The following is a 20,006-nucleotide window of genomic DNA, read 5'->3' as shown; positions in this document are numbered from 1 at the left end:
AGAATTGGAGAATTGGACTTTATAACTCACAAATTCTGAGAAAAAAGTCAGAATTGCAAGATGTAAACTCAATTGCAAGAAGTTTGTCAGTTTTGTAAGATAAACTTGCAATTGCGAGACAAAAAGTTAAAATTGGGAGATACAAACTCACATTTGTGAGAAAAGTCAGAACTCAGAGATGCGAGAAAAAAGTCAGAATTGTGAAAAACAAACTTATATTTGCAAGAAAAAAGTCAGAATTATGAGATATCAACTTGGAATTGCGAAAAAAAAGTCTGAAAGAATTTTTTTTTCTGAAGAAGAATTCTGAGAAAAAAGTTGAAAATTGCGAGATGCGTGATGCAAGTAAATTGTGATATAAACTCGGAATGGTGAGAAGAAAAGTCAGGATTGCGAGATACAAACTCTCGTTTGTGAGAAAAAATGTCAGAATTGCAAGATACAAGGAAAAAAGTCAGAATTGTGTGAAACTCAGAATTGCAAGAAAAAAGTCAGAATTGTGAGATGCGAGAAAAAAGCCAGAATTGAAAAAAGTCAGAATTGCAAGATGTGAGAAAAAAATCTGAATTGTGAGTTTATATATCAGAAATATATATCAGAAAAGTCAGAATTGTGAGATACAAACTCACATTTGTGAGAAAAAAAGTCAGAATTGCAAGATGTGAGAAAAAGTCTGTATTGTGAGATAAACTCGGAATTGCAAGAAAAAAAATCTGAATTGCGAGATGTAAACTTAGAATTGCAAGAAAAAAAGTCAGAATTGCCAGATGTACATTTGGAATTGTGAGGAAAAAAATGTCAGAATTACAAAAAGCAAACTCACATTTGTGAGAAAAAAGTTAGAATTGTGAGAAAATCAAAATTGAGAGAAAAAGTCAGAATTATGAGACACAAACTTACATTTGCGAGAAAAAAGTCAGAATTGTGAGATAAATTTGGAATTTTGAGGAAAAAAATCAGAATTGTGAGTTTATATATCAGAATTTTGAGAAGAAAAGTCAGAATTGTGAGAAAAAAGTCGAATTGTGAGATAAACTCAGAATTGCAAGAAAAAAATCGGAGTTGCGAGATGTAAACTTGGAACTGCAAGATACAAACTCACATTTGCGAGAACAAAAGTCAGAAATGTGAAAAAAGTCAGAATTACGAGATACAAACTTACATTTGCGAGAAAAAAGTCAAAATTACGAGTTTATATCCGAATTCTGAGAAAAAAAGTTAGAATTGCAAGATGTAAACTCAAGATGTAAAAGATGTAAACCTTGCAAATGCAAGGGAAAAAAATCTGAATTGCAAGATAAAAATAGACATTTGCAAAAAGACCTGCACGTAAAAAAATAAATAAACAAACCTGACCCTGAACTTTTGAATTGTGTAGAAAGTTAAATGTTAGTCAGTGGGCAAAAATATATGTATATATATATATATGTATCATTCATTCCTCACTTGATAAAACAACAGTTTTCCAGGTTACTTACACTTTGTTAGGATACAACTGGTGTGAGATTGTGCAAACACAGTTTGTGAAAGTTATGACTATTATTACATGACAAATTGACATTGAAATTTGTACATTTATATATAAAATGGGATTCATTTCCCAATTTTTGTTATTAATTTCCCTAAATATTTCATTAGTATGAAACCAACTGAGAGATGGATTTGCACCAATTAAGTGGCACTTGATTAGAAGCAGAGACTTCGACTTAACAACAAAATATATGGGAAATGTTTTTCTTCTTTTTAACAGTTGACAAGTCTGGCTAAAATGGATTTGCAGCATGGAAGCATTTGCTATGAAAAACAGCTTTGTTATTTGCTCAGAGTCTAAAAGCCTTGTTCTTTTGTACATGTGAAACGAGGATGACAATGGAAGTGTTTTTCTTCCCTCAGTTCGGTACTGCTGATTGTGTTCTTGTGTTTTTGTGAATGAGGCCAGCACATCAGTCTGGTCTTCATCACAGAGCTCTGCTTTGCCCTCAGGTGTTATTGGCACAGCACGCAGTGATCTCACACCCAAGATTGTCATTCCTTAATGGCTTCTGAATGCTTGCAAACCTGCTCCCTCCTTTACCCTCGCTTACATTTGGTCAAGGATCAGAGATCTTCTGGAGAAACATCCTCTCTGTGTTCTGACTGTCCTCCAGGTATAAATGAGAGCCAATGTGTTCTTCATCCTATTAGGAAATTTAGCATTGTGGCAGATGCAGTTTTGAATCTGGCTTCCCCAACGAAACTCTTAAACAATACTTTATAATTCAAGGAAAACATAAATTCAGTCATACATCTGATGCTACCAGTGTTAGACTGTGGGTTTCCACTGCTCTCCGAGCATTAAAATCTCTCTCTTTCATTTTCTTTACTCAGTTTCTCTTTGTCCCAGCTTTCACAACTGGAGCTTTCACAGACTCCCACCTTCTGACCAAAACCAAGTGCAATACCCAAAAGTGAATTACCATTGCAAATTCAATATAAATCCAATCTAGCATTCTGTCCAAGTTTCCAAATGTGGAGGAGCTTCTCTGATGCAGCCTTGCCGTGACTAATTCTGTTAATGTAACAAAGCATTGTATCTTTAAACCTCTCCCATAATTCTCTGTATAGAGCAAGGCTTTTAATGCAAACTTGGATCCGAATTGATGTAACTTGGCAGCATGTTTTTTGGAGCTGGACAATAATACATTAAAAGAAGCATATGGAGTGTAAAGTATTCTGATTCTGAGCCATCTGCCTCATCTTCTGCAGGTTCGATGTGCACATTTCGGTGTTGCAAAAGAGGGACAGTCATCTAAACTCCAGACATCTTCAGCAAATGCGTTTCATCTGCTATTCTTGACTTGTAATCAAAAGTGGCTCAAAGATTCTACTGTTATTTTTTTGGGGAAAAAAATGCATATTTGTGTCTTCTGTTCTTCATGGTTGCTTAAAAAGCTGTTTTGGGGGTTAAAGGGTCTTAGGGCTAAAGCACTAACAGCAAAATGTTTTCACAAGCTGCCTCTTGTGGCAAGAATTGCATCCCAGATATGATATTGAGCAATTTTGAAAATCTGTAAAACAGATTTGTGTTGAAAATTCCTGTGGCTTCTGGCTATATTCTCTCTGCACCTCACATCAGCAGTATAGTTTACCTCTTGACTTTGTGGCATTCGAAGACGTCTTGTGAAACCGATTATCAGTGTCACATACAGGAATCAAGGCTAAAGTACGTTTCAGAGATATAATTTCTATTTAAAATGAGCTCACGGCAAAGTAGCACGCTAAGGGACGCAAGAACAGGAGGACGTAATTAAAAGAATGTTAGTTTTAGTGTGAAACAAACTATTCCAGCGTCATTGACAAACCTCTCAATCCTCTCCAGATGAAGCAAGAAAGCCCTGGCTTTAGCTCAGTGAGCAGTGATGTTATACACAAACACAGTTTGACATTCCAACTGTGGGATTTCTAAGCCAAGAAAAAATGATCCAAGATTTAATAAACAACCATTATTGTTCTTTGAAAACTAGAATGGATGTGAAAAAGTGTGTTTCTTCTGTTTATAGAGTTGAGTGGATCCAGCATGTGCTTTACAGGACCTGCGTGTCTTGTGAGCTTCCTTCCATCGTTTCTTTTTCTGTTTCTCTCGTTTCTTCTCGCCTCTCAACACTCAATTCTTTGTTTTCCTCACTTTTTTTTTTGCTTTAAAGCAATTACTTGTCACCTTTTCATTTTGTGTACATGGAAACAATATCTAAGCGAACCTCCTTTGTTTTTGGTTTGGCTTTATCCACAGGTTTAGATGCTGGTTTTCATCATTGACTGTATTGGGTGTTGCATTATTAATATCACCATTGTGAGCAAATTAAATTTCTCAAATCGAGTTAGTAAAAAACATGAAAGATGCGGTCATCCACGCTGGAATCAAAAAGAGTGTCATTTTCAAACACTGTGAAATCATATTTATCTTTAGTTTAATTACATTTGCTACACTCAGTTCAAAAGTTTAAAATGTCACTAACTGTCTCTCACTTACCAAATAAACATGGTATATTGATTTGAGTCAAAAATATTGGCCAATTAGAATGGAGTATTCCAAAAAGCTGTGCAATGGGTTTAAAAGATTGTTAACCTATTGTTTTTTTCACCTGTTTCAGTGAATGGAGGATGTATCTCATTCTCTTCAGAGAAGGAGAGCACTTCTGAGCTGACAGCGGAAGAAGGAAACTTGCTACGCTGTGGACAGAACCTGCCAGTTCAGCCTGGAGCCCAGTACCACCACAGCAGCCACTGTGAACAGCCCACACAAAATCTTCACCTGCAGGAAAGCCCACACCGAGATGCCAGGTGAGACTCCCAGCACAACACATGCACTGATAAACAAGAACGGGTGCTCTATGAGAACTTACTTATGTGCCTAAACAAGTAACTGAGTGTGCTATTTAAAATGTTGTTTAAATTTTGAACATTTGCTAAGCATACTGTAAGTTCTGACTTGGAAATCTGCAAACGCTACAAATCTGATCTTCATTACATTGACTGTTTATTTGTAAAAACTGTGAACGTTCTTAGTCATTTTTGATTAGGCTAATTAATAGGGCTGGGTTTTGACACAAATTTCACCATTCAGTTCTGATTCACAAGCTTGTGATTTGATTTCTGATTCAACATTATTTTGGATATATGTCAGGTACAGTACATGCCAGATTTTCTTAAGGAAAAAAATCTCTGAGCTAATGCTGTAAAATAGGCATGAGAGTTAGTTGGCACTACATTACTATAATATTGAAGGTGAAAATTTATTTGTATACAAACACTTAAATTATACTCTGAGGTTTCTATAATATTAAAGTTCTAATACTAACTTTAACTTTAAATTACATTAGTTATATTTCAACACCACTTAGTTTTTTCAAATATAAACATTTAAATGGTGGCTCTCATAGAAACTAACAGAAGTCCACTTCCAGAACAAAAATTTACAGATAATTTACTCACCTTCTTGTCATCCAAGATGGTCATGTCTTTCTTTCTTTAATCGATAAGAAATTTCTTGAGGAAAACATTCCCAAAATTTTCTCCATATAGTGGAATGGTGTCCCCAAGTTTGAACTTCAAATGGCTCTAAATGATCCCAGCCGAGGAAGAAGGGTCTTATCTAGCAAAATGATTGGTCATTTTTTAAACAAATTGACAATTTATATACTTTTTAACCTCAAACGCTCATCTTGTCTAAGTCTGCGTGAACTCTGTTTTTTTTCAGTTCAATACGGTCAATACTATACTACAGTTAGAGTATGTTGAAAAACTCCCATCTCGTTTTTTCCCAACTTCAAAATCGTCCTACATCACTGCAGAAGTACCAACCTAGTGTTTACAAAGTGAACATGTAGAGAAGATCAAACGCCCTTTACAAAAAAAAAGGTAAAACAGCAATGAACGATGATTTTGACACTGAAGAAGAAAACGAGACGGGAGTTTTTCCGACAACCCTAAATGTATTGACCCGGATTACAGGCTACGCATGCACATCGCAGAGACGAGAGAAGATGAGCATTTGAGGTTAAAAAGTAAATAAATTGTCAATTTGTTTTAAAAATTACCGATTGTACTTTGGGGCACCATTGAAGTCCACTATACAGAGAAAAATTTTGGAATGTTTTCCTCAAGAAACATTATTTCTTATCGACTGAAGAAAGACAGATATGAACATCGTGGATGACAAGAGGGTGAGTACATTATATGTAAATTTTTGTTCTGGAAGTGGACTTCCCCTTTAACAGATTTATTCAAACGTATATTAAACATTGAAGAACAGTAAAAATTATAATGAATATGTTATATAGCACATATATTTAGCAAATGCTCTTTTTTGGTCACCGAATATATTGTTATATCTTTGCACAGTTGAAACACTAATTGAGTAATTACATGAGACAGGATACGTATTTCAGTAAGTTGGACTCTTTATTTAACATATCTTCAGACGGTAATTCATGTTTATTTCATGCTGAAACTGGTTAAAGCAGAGGAAATGATCATTTAACGTGCCACTTCGTGCTGCACTTCTCTTAAACTGAGGCGCTACAACAATCTGTCACTTCACATTAAACATCACTAAAACAGCATTTAATGTTTGAATACTGTAATGAAGTGGACAGAATTTTGAAATCTGAGACTTTGTTTCATATCAAAAATAAAAAAGCACAAAGCTTATTACGATTTATTGGATGGGAGGTGTGCTACAATTTTCCGTTCATTAACTGAAAACAGGCTAGACTAATTGATTCTTGGCATTTCAGAATCAATATCATTTCATAAAAATGAGAAGCGATTAAAATGGAGAAATCAATATTTTTTCAACATTGAATGCACCTCCTTCTATTTATACTAGCATTCAAAGGTAGTGTAAATTCATTGATTGATTGATTCAAAGAAAGAAATTAATGCTTTTATTAAGCAAGTTTGCATTAAATTGATCAAAAGTGACAGTAAAGACTATTATAGTTTTTCTTTTGAACTTTATATTCATCAATGAATACTGAAAAATTTGTGCCAATATTATAGTTTTAGCATATGATTAGAATGATTTCTGAGGGATCATGTGATACCGAAGACCAGAGTAATGCCTGTTGAAAATTTAGCTTTGCCGTAACAGGAATAAAATAGATAGAATAAAATATGTTAAAATAAAAAAAAGAGTTATTTTGAATCGTAATAGTATTTCACAGTATTACTGTTTTTACTCCATTTATCCTTAACTTTTAAATGGTATATTAGTACCATTATTAAAAGAAAAAAAGTATTTGCTTTTGATTTATTTTTTGCCCTCTGAGATGTCCAGGATTTCATGTGTTCATGGGAGTGATTGTATGACAGAAAAGGACACCCATTAAACACATTGTTCAAAATATAAAGTTGTATACTAGGATCTTATAAAGTGTATATAAAGTCATTTTACTGTCCTGCTAATTATATTTGAAATGTAAACACACATCTGCATCTTAATGTAGGTTGTTTTATAAAGCTTAATGTAGTGCAGAACAAGTCAAACAACTTAGTCAAACACTGCAGTACTGATGGCGCTTCTTGGCTCCGTTTGTTTTTTAAACGGCTAGGAAAAGAGACTGCCGTCGGTTTCTGTTGGCTTCTGTGTAGCCACAGTACAGTTGAAACCCATCGTTTCAGCGAGGGATGCAATCCAAAGTGCTTTCACTCAAACATGCCGTCCAACTCTCCCAATATTGTCGCTGAATGTCACTGCTTCAGCCAAACAGGAAGTGGCGAGCCTGAATGGAGCGACTCATGACAAACTTGAGGCTTCGGCTCAGCCAGTGCGCTAGCATTAGCGGTTTCCCGCACCAAGTGAAAAGGGGACTTAGACAAAATCTTTCATAGGCTGCTGGGACAGAGAGCCCTTCTCACATCATCCCAGAGTTTTGCGCACAAATCCATAATGAGCAAACTGACAGGAATTATTATGTGGAAGATCACAGCGACGCACTGGGAAATATGACCCCCATTCAAGGGGGGGGGGGGCAAAGATTCCCACTATAATGGGGAGTATTGTAAACACAGAGCGTTTAGAGGCCCACCATTATACCACCAAAACCAGGTGACTTCTATTTAGCTCACATGTAGGCTTCGGTTAACTCCTATTGTGTCATCAAAGCCTGTCATAGCTGGAGTATGACAGCCTGCCTGTATTCATCTCTCTCTTTTCTTATTTTTAAATACCCATTCATAACTATAGTTCAGGCCAAATTTCCTGCATCATTTATTCATGGAATTGCTCAGGAGCATTTGTGGTGGATCTAACTGGTGTTTAAAGTACACCGCAGTGGAAACCCATCCAATGGCTGTTTCCTGAGAGAGAGGGGAACTTGAAAAGTCGCTTCTGATCAGCACAAACCAAACATTATAACCTAGTAAGATTCTGTAAGAGTTTGCAAAATGAATCTCCAATCGTGCCGCTTTTGGTCAAAGTGTCAGTGTTAACAGAGATGTTTGAGAGTGCAGGTTTGCCAGGACCGGAGCACAGAGCTTGACTGTTCCCGTGCAGAGTTGGCAGCGCTTTGAGAAGCCCCGGCCTTTATCTTTCAACAGGCCGGGCCGCTAATAGCGTGCATATTCTTTCTGCCTAAACGCTCCTCATATTCCTCTGGGTGTGTTTCATTCTCCCGCAGGTCTGCTGGCTTTCAGACGGATCTCAGCTCGTCGTCTCTGTCCGGTGGCGTCAATGGGTGTCATGCGTTGCCGTCGTACCCCATCAAACAAGAGGGCTACAAGCTGGGATCATCCCTGGCCGACTTTTCAGGTGGGATGGGAGCAGGTCGCAGGGAATTGGACCGTCCGAGCAGCGGTGGTGGTGGCGGTGGCGAAGGTAACTTAGCAACCGTTCTGTCGTTGTCGGCAATGGCGGTGACTGTGTATCCATTTAATAATGAAGATGGCTCCTCCCCGCTGGCTTTGTCCCCGAGCTCGCGTCACTCAGCAAGGCCGAACGCGAGCGGACTGAAGAGACGCTGCCTCTCGGTGGCCTCCCAGTCAGCCTCGGAGGGAATCGATATTGCCGCGAACATCTGCTCCTCCCAGATGTCCTGCGCTAACGGCCTGCGCACCAATTCGTCGTCGCCTACCGCCGCCACGTTCTCCCACAAGCCTCTCCCCACACCCAGCCCTCAGCTGCCGTCACCTTCCACCTCGTCCTGCCTCCTACCCTTGTCCTCTTCGTCCTCGTCCTCCTCGGTGTCGTCGGTGGAGCATTGCGAGGACGTAGGCTCCATGCAGCCGGGGCCCGGCGTGGGTAGCAGCGACGGGCTTGGACTTCTCATACAGCCCGGCGCTGTGCTGGACGGCTGTGCGGCGACGCTGAAACAAGAACCGGTGGATGAGTTCTCTCCAAGTGAGGAGGAGCTCTTTCAGCATCACTATCACCATCTGACGAGCCGCGGAAGCCACTGCGGTGGGCATTCCCACCACCACCACCATCACCACCACCACCAAACAGGCCCCCCACGGCCGCCCATGCCCCCTCCCTACCACCTGCACCAGTACATGGGCTCCGGCCCAGGAGCTCTACTGCATCTTCAGAGCCAGCAGCAGTCTCCACCCTCAGGCCTGCTGGCACAACCCAAACCCACAGGCCTGGTCGAACAGCAGGTGGGAGACAGGGAGGATGTATTTAGCGATAAGCAGGTATGCCGATGGATTGACTGCAGCGCCGCGTATGAGCAGCAGGAGGAGCTGGTTAGGCATATCGAGAAGGTCCACATTGACCAGCGCAAGGGCGAGGACTTCACCTGCTTTTGGGCCGGATGCGTCCGGCGCTACAAACCCTTCAACGCCCGCTACAAGTTGCTCATCCACATGAGGGTTCACTCTGGAGAGAAACCTAACAAATGCATGGTGAGTCTCCACAGTTTTTAACTGGATGTCAAAAATGCAGCGCATTTTTTGTCCCCATAATAAAATTCGTAGAGGTGATTATAGCTGGCAGCTGAAATGGCCTTGAAAATGCATAAGCAGTATTTCGGATTGAATTGTTTGTGTTGGAATCCTCACTGACTTTAATTTGAGTGGAAAGTTGGGGAAACCAAATGCTGGTATAATTATTTTTAATTTAGCAGGTAGGTTTTAAAATCAATTTTTAAGTATGTATTATTAACAGAGGGCGAATAACTCTTTCGTTAGGCGTTATTAAACCAAATTTCTTTCTGAGGGCCCCACAAAACATTTTTTACAAATGTATAATTTTGAGATTTTATGTCTGTTTTATTCAATGAATGGATTTGGAAGTTCTCTCCAAGCTTCATTTTTGTAACAGCTTTCAAGGGACCACCTATGCCTATTTTCCTCAGCTTTTTTTTTCACAACCATATCGCATGGCATGAGAAATTATGATTTCAACTGAAAGCGCAGCTAACTTTTCCACTGACGGGTTTGGGTATTTAATTGGACCTGTAGTCTAGCTGTATAAATAGTGTTGTGGTGAAACCCAAGACATCCAGGTAAAACTCTCCGATTCCACAAGTCAACACACTAATCAATGTCAAAGTGCCTTTTCTAACATTCTCAGCTCAAGTGGAAAAATGGCTGCGGCCCCACCAATGCGTAAGTCCAAATACACAATTAGTCCACAATTTGTGTAGGGTGAAACTCTGTTTATTTTCTTAAGATCTCTTTCTCTCTCTGTCTCTGTAGATCTGTCTTTTCCTTTTTAAAAAAATCGAAATGATTGAGAGCTAAGAAAAAACCCTACACATCTGTTTAACATAACCAAACAATGCGTGCACTTGATCCCTTTAAATAGGAGGTTTAAACGTTTAGTTGTCCCACAAGTATTAAGCGAATTGGCTCTTTATCCAAACTAAACACTTGGAAAAATGTAGTAGTCTGTACGAACGGAGCCGCAGAGGAGATGACTAGCAAAATTCCCCTCTATTGCTCAATCGGAGAATGTTGGATTTCTTGTCAGATATATTCAATTTCATATACAAGATTGGGTCCAAAAATCCTTTTATTTTACACATACTTTAACAGCTTGTTTTGAAGTCGGCCTGTTCCTCTAAATCCCGGGATACCTTTTTGTATCCAAATGATCTGTTTAGCCGTGTCAATAGGAGACAGCTGTACACGAATATGTGGAGTATGTTACAAGAGTAGCATTTAGTAGTTCCGTTGAGGTTATTAATGACAAGTTTTGTTTATTCTTGAGAGAATGTTGGTTTACTCTGAGCTCACAGCAGCTGGACTGACAGATGTAATTTGATCACAACTACATTTTCGGCATCGCTGCGCACTCTGCGGCATAAACTTGGTAGTTCTGGAAATCTTTTTTGTGACTTGTTGCTCTTGTTGTTGGTTTGTTTTTTGTGGCATAATATCTCTCTTTTTCTGACATGCTCTTATTTGTAAACAGCGCTTTAGGGGTTCTGTTCTTACTCTCAAAACTCTGCTCAGAGTATGTGGCAAGAGCCCTTGTGTCACAACCTGTCAGAACAAACAAACACTCATTTTTATTCATGGCAATGCTAAGCAGATGCTAAGATAGGAACAAACCCATGTATTGTTGTAAAATGGCTGGACATTGTCTCTGGATGTAGTGAGGGCCTCTCACTGAGTCAAACCCTGTCCAAGTTCACTTTCTGTTTTCAGGCAGTCCGGTGGCCTGGGCTAGAATCTCATTAAGGTTTCCTGTGCGAATAACAGAAAAAAATCAATTTGAGTCAAACATCAAAGTATTTAGTGGATCATTAAACAGTTCCCAGCTGGTATTATGTGTTCCCTAAGGTAAATTTTTTTTTTGTTTTGTGTTTAAAAAATTGCAGCATAGGACTTTCAAATATTAATTAATGTGTTCAGTTTTGTGTGGATTTTGGAATTGACTTGAATTGATCCGAATTATTATATTACTGGGTGGTATGTTTTACAGTACTAATGTTTTTTTTTATTTAAAAGTGACTTTAATGATATTAATACTAATTAGTGCTGGACGGTAAGTGGTTTGAATTACGCACAAGGTTTTAAAAAAAAGGCATACAAATAAAAGTGGCTAAACAAAGTAGACATCGTCGTAAGAACTATGAATAACACACAATTGATTATTTAACTAAAAAATAAAACCAACTGTAACTGGCCATTAACAGAAGACAGAGACTTTGATAGGCGTGGTAAAATAGTGATTGACGATAAAGCACGTTAATAGCCGTTTCTCAATATTGACATAATTTAATGAACAATAATTTAATGAACAATAATAGCCATAATAAAAGTATAAATACAAAGTATAAGAGGTTAACATAAGAGGAAATAAAGACAAAAGCAAACAATTTAGTCAAACGTATGCTACAAAGTCAGCGCTGCACTAAGGTAAAGTTTTAAATAAATATTTAAAGTTAAACAACTTTGTGCTCAGCCAAAACTATATGACCAGGAACAAATAATACATTTATGAGACCAGTGATGTTTTTCTGTTAGATATACCCAAAACAAATTGTATCTCATGTTTAATCACTAAAGAGACATCAGAGCCAGTGGCAAATATCAGAAGGACCAGCCGAGCTAAGGCTGCTCTATGCGGGATACATGAGCACTGAGCTAATGGTCATCGCCTAGAAAGCACATCTCCAAAATCAGCATAGTACATTTTCAAATACACTCTTAAAAATGAAGGTGCTAAATTGTCTAAATGGTTTCATAAAGAACCTTTAACACCTAAAGAACCTTTCTGTTTCACAAAAGGTTCTTTGTGGCAAAAGAAGGTTTTTCCGATTATAAAAAGGTTGGAAAGAGATGGTTCTTAAAAGAACCTTAGACTAAATGGTCCTTTGTGAAACCAAAAATGGTTCTTCTGTGGCATCGCTGTGAAGAACCTATTAACCACCTTTATTTTTAAGAGTGTAGGTACTATCTTTAAAAATAAACTGCATATTTAAGTTTTAAACAACTACATTCTTGCCTGAAAACTCTTAAAACTACATTTCATGACACAATAACAGTAATATTTTGAAAATTATGTGGGTTTTTGGGCAATGACATTTCACAAGTCCACAAGAAGAGACAAGAACGCATATTGAGAAACCGCTATTGTCTGTGTGAAAATATAAAATTATAAAATACACTGTTAAATTGCGCACTTTGATGTAAAAAAAGCCCAACATGCATAAACAGCATAGCGGAATGAGTGAAGGAGACACTTTATTCCCTTGTAGCACGCACAAATGACGATTCTAGTCAACCAATTGACTTTCTGCAGTGAGTTTAGCTCCACCCTTTTGGCACCTTTTGCTATGCTAGGTACCTCAGCGGAAGGATTCCCAAAAAGTGGTACAGTATAGTTCGCTATTTCGGTACCATTCACAACTTCAGACAATGGAAACGGAAATAATTGCATACCATACAATACTGTACTGAACCATACCATTTGGCGCTGCTTTGTTTAAAGCAGTAACCAAGGAAACACTATATCGCTGCTGTTCCATAAGCGCCATCTGCTGTCAGAGAGTGAATTTGCGTTCTCATTCAGCCTGTCTGCTGTTTTTGTTTCATTCAGATGTTTTATGTAACATAATTTCACAAAGCTAATGTAAGACCATTCTGTTTTTGCTTCAAATTTTAAAATTATACAATCTAATTTATATAAAACTGTAATTCTACATGTAGCATGTTTGTTTGAGTCATGAATAAAATGCAGCGGTTCTGCAGCTGTTTAATGCATTTTGATTCATATAAAGACACAGTCATGGAAAAAACTTTATTAAACTGTGAAACCATCAGAATCCTAACGGAAAAAAAGTGATATAGAGTTTTGCTGAAACCGCTCAGCACTAATACTAATACTAAATTATATAATCCAGTTATGCGGTTTCTTTGCAGTTTTTATGCACTGTAAAAAAAAAAAAAAATAGTTGAGAAAACTTAAAAAAGTAAGGCAACTTGATGCAGTAAGACTTTTGAGTTCTCTCAACAATAGTTTTTTAGTCTTCCTCAGTAAATATACTTTGTTTAGCCAACATGAATTTGTTCATGCAATGCTGATTGTTTCATTTTGCTAATAGAAAAGGTCTCGTCACAGCAACTGAAACAACAATTACTGTCGTTGAGGTAATTCATTTTTTTATGTATCATTTTTTTTGTTTATTTACAAATGACAAACAGTGAATTGTTATAGAAACCTAATGGATGTTAAAAAGATGAGCTCTTTACACCACAGTGCAACAAATAACTAACAATAATGACAAAACAACAGCAAAAAGTTTAAATTAAGTCAGCAAACAACAAAACAATAATCCTATAACAGTAACTGCATAATTTATTCATGCTGCAATGCATGCTGGGAACTCACAAAGCCTTAACATTTCAACAATATGAAATTCTTTGTTTAGAAAAATGTGTTTGACTAGTTAGGACAACATTTGGGGCAATTTTGTTGGTCTAACAAGGGTTTTTATGTTGTTTCAAGAAAAGAGCTTTTTTTAGTATTTGAGACTCAAAATGATTCGTAAACTGGAAAATACGCGTTTGAATTTTTTACAGTGTGGGAAGCCTTTAATAAACACAACCATATAAACTGTTTAATTTTGAATAATAACTCATCTTAATCCATTCTGTACTTACTCAATATTAGAGAGAAAACATTATATTTATATTATTCATTTATTCAAAATATTATATTTATTAAAATCATATTTTAAAAATTGGACTAGTTAAGTGCACATACTTGACTAGTTGACCCTGCTCCGGTTCTGTAATGTTTTTATTTTTTCCTCCGAATCAATGCCTTCCTGTGACCTCCGCAGGAAGCATTTTTTTTCTGAAACATGTTGCATTTGTGGCCCTCGCACAATATACTAAGACCTTTTGGTATTCCAGCTATTTGTGCAGAGGAAACCGATGAGACGTTTTGATTTAGAAGCAAATGCTTCAGAAAACCCAGCTAATCCCTTTATTATCTTTCCAACTGCAGATTCCTCCGAGAGTGCACGAGGCATTATTCTCCTGCATCCAAACATAACACTCTCTCATTCCTCTCTCTCTCTCTCTTTCTATTTCTCTCCCTTTCTTTGTCTTTTCTCCCAGCTGTGCTGCATTTCATTTGTATCATGCAGCGCCTTGGCAGGAAAAAGTCATTATCACAAACACAGGACGGGGTTCTGACTCTCCGCTTTGTCACCGTCCATACCTGGACGTGGTTTTATGCCCCGGCACGTAAAAACACAGCTACATCTGCAATCACTGAGCTCGGCAGACTTCTTAAAACTGCTTCGCGGAGTTTGAGAGGTTCTTTTCGGTTCACCCTGTCCAATTAAAAAGGGCCGCGGGCTGTTTTGTGGTAGTCGGACAGCAGAGAGGGAAGGCATCTAAAAGGAAACAACATAATCTCACTGCAATATCCTGTTGTGTTTCATGCCTAATTCAAGTGTTGTTTTAGTTTATTGCTTTTTTTCCCCTTCTCGTCTGCATTAATATTAAAAATTTATCCTGCGACTGCTGCCCCAACACTGTCCCAGGGCTTTTATACGTCAATGCTGTACTGGACTCATCTCTGGATTTGTCTTTAGATCACCTATCCCAGCAGCTTATGAAATTCATGTAAATATTCATCAAAGCATATCATTTCGTAATACTCTTGTTACTTATCCAGCTGATCATGTTTGATGAGCAGATCCATGCTACAACGTTGGATGTTAATGATTGTTTCTTTATTGAATTTCCTCTGGAATGTATCAGTTTATTTCATTAATATCTTGGCTTTGGTTTAGCGTGCTTGCAGTTGACTTGAGGCTTTCTTGCCATTTTCTGCACTTTGTGCCTGCTGTGACAGGTTAAGAATATGGGCTGTGCTGTTCTGTATTTTATATAGTTAGTGTGTGTTTACTACTGTACTAAACGGTCACTGAGTTCTCATAGTCATAATAACACTCTGTATTAATTCCTCTGACCTTTTAGATTTTACTACTTTGGCTTTTTCTGCGTCATCTCTGCTGACATTCATTCAGAAGTCTGATGCAAAAATGTCTTTTGTGTGTTTTGGAACAGAATTGTTTGTTCAGTGATTTCTGTCTTGCATTTTTTTGGCTTTTTTTACGTAATAAAGTTTCAAGTTTAAGGCGAGACTCTGCAGGTGAATAGGGTAAAAAATTTAACTAATAGTTATCACCTTACTTACCCAGTTGATTGATTACATTGATAATTGCAAACATTTTTTGTATTACAAGTTTTCTAAAATGTTAGGTTTAAATATGCAAAATGAGGCATTATTTAATGAAATATGTGCTAATTTGCTTAATTTTCTAGTACAAAAATCTAAACACTGTATGAAGTTGGTTTCAAAATTCTTGCTTAATTTTTTTTTGAAACATTAGAGTCCAGTGTTTTACAGAGGGAATTTTGAGCATCTCATTTTGTCACTCCATAATTCAGAAAAAAAAAAAATAATAATTTTTGGGGCATAAAATGTTGTATAAAATCAAGCAAATTATATATGAACAAATCCCTATATATATATATATTCAGGATATAGACAGGAATAAAAATGTAAAGTTTGGTGTGTGTAAGTGCTACTAAAATGGAGATTTATGGCTCAATGTAGGAGAAAAAACTCATTTTGAGAAAGTGGCCTTTAAAAATATGCATTGTTATTGAAATCTATTGACACAAATAGATGAACTGCTATAAAAGAAACACTTAACAGTGTCTTTTGGATGTTTTCTGCCCACTAGTCTGAAAAAACACTTTATTAAAAACCAAAAAGCCCAAAATCTCAAACTTGACAGGTGCATGAAAAAATTTTGCCTGCATTGTCTTTCCTAAAATATTAATCAGGGGTCGGAAACCTTTCCAACATGTCATTCCATATTTTAGAACTATTTAGAAATAATTATAATAATACGTTTATTTATAAATATATTTCGAATCATTATTATTACTTTACTCTTATTGCTCATTTGCCAAATATTACATCTTCAAAAGTGACCTCGTTTTTCAACATTTCTAATTTGTGAAATATTCATTGTACAAGATCACATGGACAGGGTGTGCAAGCTTTTTGCAGTTCAGTCTGAATATGTGACTTAATTTTTAATGAAGCAGTAAATGTTTCTTAGAAGCCCACACCCATTTGCTTGCATTTCTCATCTTTGTCGTCGTCACCATCACCGGACAGCTGGCCATTGAACATTTGGCCCACAAATGAATGTTTTTATTTTTAAATTACATGTTGTAATGTTAACGGATATTAGGATTTAACTTCCTAAACCACACCTTTTTTCTTACCTCATCAAAATTAAATGCGGAGCCACCCTTACGGCGCATTCGTTTCAAAGTTTGAACATACAAGCCCTTTGCTTGAAGGAAAATTGGCTGAAACAACCTGCTGGAAAAAACATAGATCATGGAATTTCCTTTTTCCCCCCCTTTGCTAGTGTGAAAGCGGCAAACGTATATATAAAGATTTATTAGACTGATTCTTGGACAGGCGTTCAGAATTCTGCAGCAGCAGCCGGCCGAGGCCTTTGCCAAAATGGCGTGTTTTGGAGTAAATGGAGGCTTTTGTAAGCAATCGACACAGATGCTGGAGATGAAACGACTAGCGCCATTAGCTAATTAAAACGCACGGCCTGTGTCCATGAGCCGACTTTTTCCTCTGAATGCACCGGCGAAACCCGAGCCGTCTGAGTTGTGCCCCAGCAAAGGCAGAAAGTGGCGTTGATACTAATGTGGATGTACTAAAATGAGCTGCTGACATTACGGCCCTGTCTACTCAACTTAGCAACTGCCAACTCTCTAAGCTCCATTATGCTAGAAGGTAGCAACAGTTACCTGCGCTGAAGCTGCAGGACTCGAGGACTGTTTCCTATCTGTTTCCATTTGCCAAAGCTTTGCATTCTGGGTGAATGACTTTTAAACAGTGGCTCGGGGAGATTGTTCTGTTTGGGGTATTTAATGGGAAGGTGGAGTGAATGATCATTGTTCATACGAGTTTTTAGAAACGTCATAAATCTCCCTCGAATCCAAGTTTCCAGATGGTACTGCCGAAGAATGCACGCGGTCAGAATCATTTTTACAATTACGGCTCATAATTTGCAACCTTCAACTCTCTAATGTTTCATCACATGAAAGTTACGGTTGAATTATATCTTTAATTTCAAGATCAACAAATCCGCCTCCTTTTTTTTTCTCGCTGTCAAATCCAATCTGCGCCTCGATTGTCTTCCCGTCATGCTAATAGCTAGGCAACGGAGACCATATGTGATACATATATTAGCATGATGAAACTGCTGGCATAAAATGTCTGAGATTTGTCAGGAGACTGATGTTTTGGCAATGGAATGAAAGGCCTGGGAATTGATGGATCGTGCTTGTTTTCCTTGTCAAATACGCCAGGCCAAGTTCTTGTCAAGCCGTAAAAGGTTTCCAGTCATTCTGTATAGTAATGCAATCCAGTCACTCCTCCTCTTCTCTCTCTTCCTGTCTGACATTCTGCCACTTAAGCATTCTTAATAGCTACTTAACCCATAATCATTGTCAAATATCTAGTAGCTCTTTTTTTTCCCCCTTTATTTTTTATGGGATGCATTCACCTCAGCCGGTTCACCTGATGGCTGCAGGGCTTTAAATGCGCATGACCAGGTATCAAAGAATGATATATCCATAACATGTTTTGTGCTAATTACATTTGTCCGGAATGCTATATTTTGAGTAAGTCATTTCCTCACATTTAATTACATACCTGAAATGTGAGACACAGACTGATGGGCACATTATTTTAGCATTGTGTCATATCTGTCCCGAGTCCAAGCACTTAATCGGTTTAACCCTGCGAGTGGGGCGTATCGTCTGCTAATACACTGAGGGGACTAAATAAAGCTAATGGTCAAAATTTCCTCAGGCTTTTTGAGCAATAGATCCTGCCACATACACGAGTGGCTTAATTTAGTCCCATCATCCTAAGTATGGAAAAAAAGGCTTGTCTTTCTTTAGTCATCTTATAATGGACTTTCCAGCTGATTTGTGAAAGGTAATTTGAAACAAACTCCATTAACATTATATTTGCTCAAATAATGACTGAGACCTGGTCAGAATTACTCTTACATAAAAATGTGGCTTGTGGACTTTTGGTGCACTTTCTTGGTTTATTTACTGCACAAAGTTGTGGAAAGCCTCATGTTTCTATTGTCCTTTTTTCCAATATCATACTATTAATTTATATTAGTGCCATATTGCTTTTATTATTCAGTTTTACTACTTTTATTATTCCCATATAACCTCTGTCTGTATTTTTTGCAATTGTTTATTAGCATTGCAGCACAAACGTGTGGAAAATCACTTGGTTTAACATGATCCAGCCAGGTGACATTAAAACATCTGGTGGAGAGTGTGCCAAGAAAATGCTGAGTTGTTGTAAAGTGAAGTGTTGCTAGTTAAATACAGATATTTGGCATTCAGTAGCACTGTTATAGCTTATTTTATCTTTTTAAGAGCTGCTAGCCATATTTCTTATGCTCCTTGGTCATACATTTTTTAAAAAAAAAAGTTGATATGAAGAGTTTATTTGCAAAAACAGAAAACTCCATTTTTTAAATTTTCAAAAATCATGTTTTTATTATGTTATCATGTTTTTTTGTGTTTTATTGTGTTAGTTGTGTAAGTGTTTTTTTTTTTTTTTAGCTATTTTTACTTAAAGAAGTCCATTTCCAGAACAACAATTCACAAATAATTTACTCACTCCCTTGTCATCCAAGATGTTCATGTCTTTCTGTCTTCAGTCGTAAAAAAAATTATGTTTTTTGAGGAAAGTATTTCAGGATTTTTCTTCATATAATGGACTTGATTGGTGCCCCGATTTTGAACTTTCAAAATGCAGTTTAAATGCAGCTTCAAAGGGCTCTTATCTGACAAGTTTTCGGGTTTGAGTCATTCGTTCATCACGTGACAGCCCCATAAGATGAACGAATGACTAGAAAAACCCGAAGACTCGAAACAGGTGAACTAATTCCAGTACAAAACCTAATAGGATGTTGCTCATGCGCGACTGAACGAATCACTCCCCGAGACGACTCGTTCTTCCCGAGTCACAATGTAGATTCAAAATTCAAAATTAACAAATCGTTCAAGAACGACCCATTACTAATTCGTAGTGTCATGGACGCACATCCCAGAGCCTGTGCTACACAAGATTTTGTGCTTAAAAAGTATACAAATTTTTATTTTTTGAAAAAAAAAAAGACAGATCGTTTCGCTAGATAAGACCCTTCTTCCTCGGCTGGGATCGTTTAGAGCCCTTTGAAGCTGCATTTAAACTGCATTTTGGAAGTTCAAAATCGGGGCACCAATCAAGTGAAAAATCCTGAAATGCTTTCCTCAAAATCCATAATTTCTTTATGACTGAAGACAGAAAGACATGAACATCTTCGATGACAAGGGCATGAGTAACTTATTTGTAAATTGTTGTTCTGGAAATGGACTTCTCCTTTAATCAAAATAACCCAACAGCAATTTGATTGAGATTAATTGGAACGCACGATGAAAAA

At 37.4% G+C, this 20,006-nt stretch overlaps 1 protein-coding gene across 1 annotated transcript in view; it reads left to right on the top strand.

The window, feature by feature from the left end:
• The window catches only part of LOC127169522 (zinc finger protein GLIS1), a 95,166-nt gene that overhangs the window by 29,115 nt on the left and 46,045 nt on the right, over positions 1–20,006 (top strand). Inside the window, exons 4-5 of the mRNA XM_051116970.1 lie at positions 4,131–4,320; positions 8,160–9,381. Of these exons, the coding sequence (XP_050972927.1) occupies positions 4,131–4,320; positions 8,160–9,381 (1,412 nt within the window). The remainder of the gene's footprint in view (positions 1–4,130; positions 4,321–8,159; positions 9,382–20,006) is intronic.

Source organism: Labeo rohita, chromosome 8, assembly GCF_022985175.1.
Source record: "Labeo rohita strain BAU-BD-2019 chromosome 8, IGBB_LRoh.1.0, whole genome shotgun sequence".
Lineage (NCBI taxonomy): Eukaryota > Metazoa > Chordata > Actinopteri > Cypriniformes > Cyprinidae > Labeo > Labeo rohita.
The sequence above is the reverse complement of the archived record's forward strand: the minus strand, read 5'-3'. Positions and strand labels throughout refer to the sequence as shown.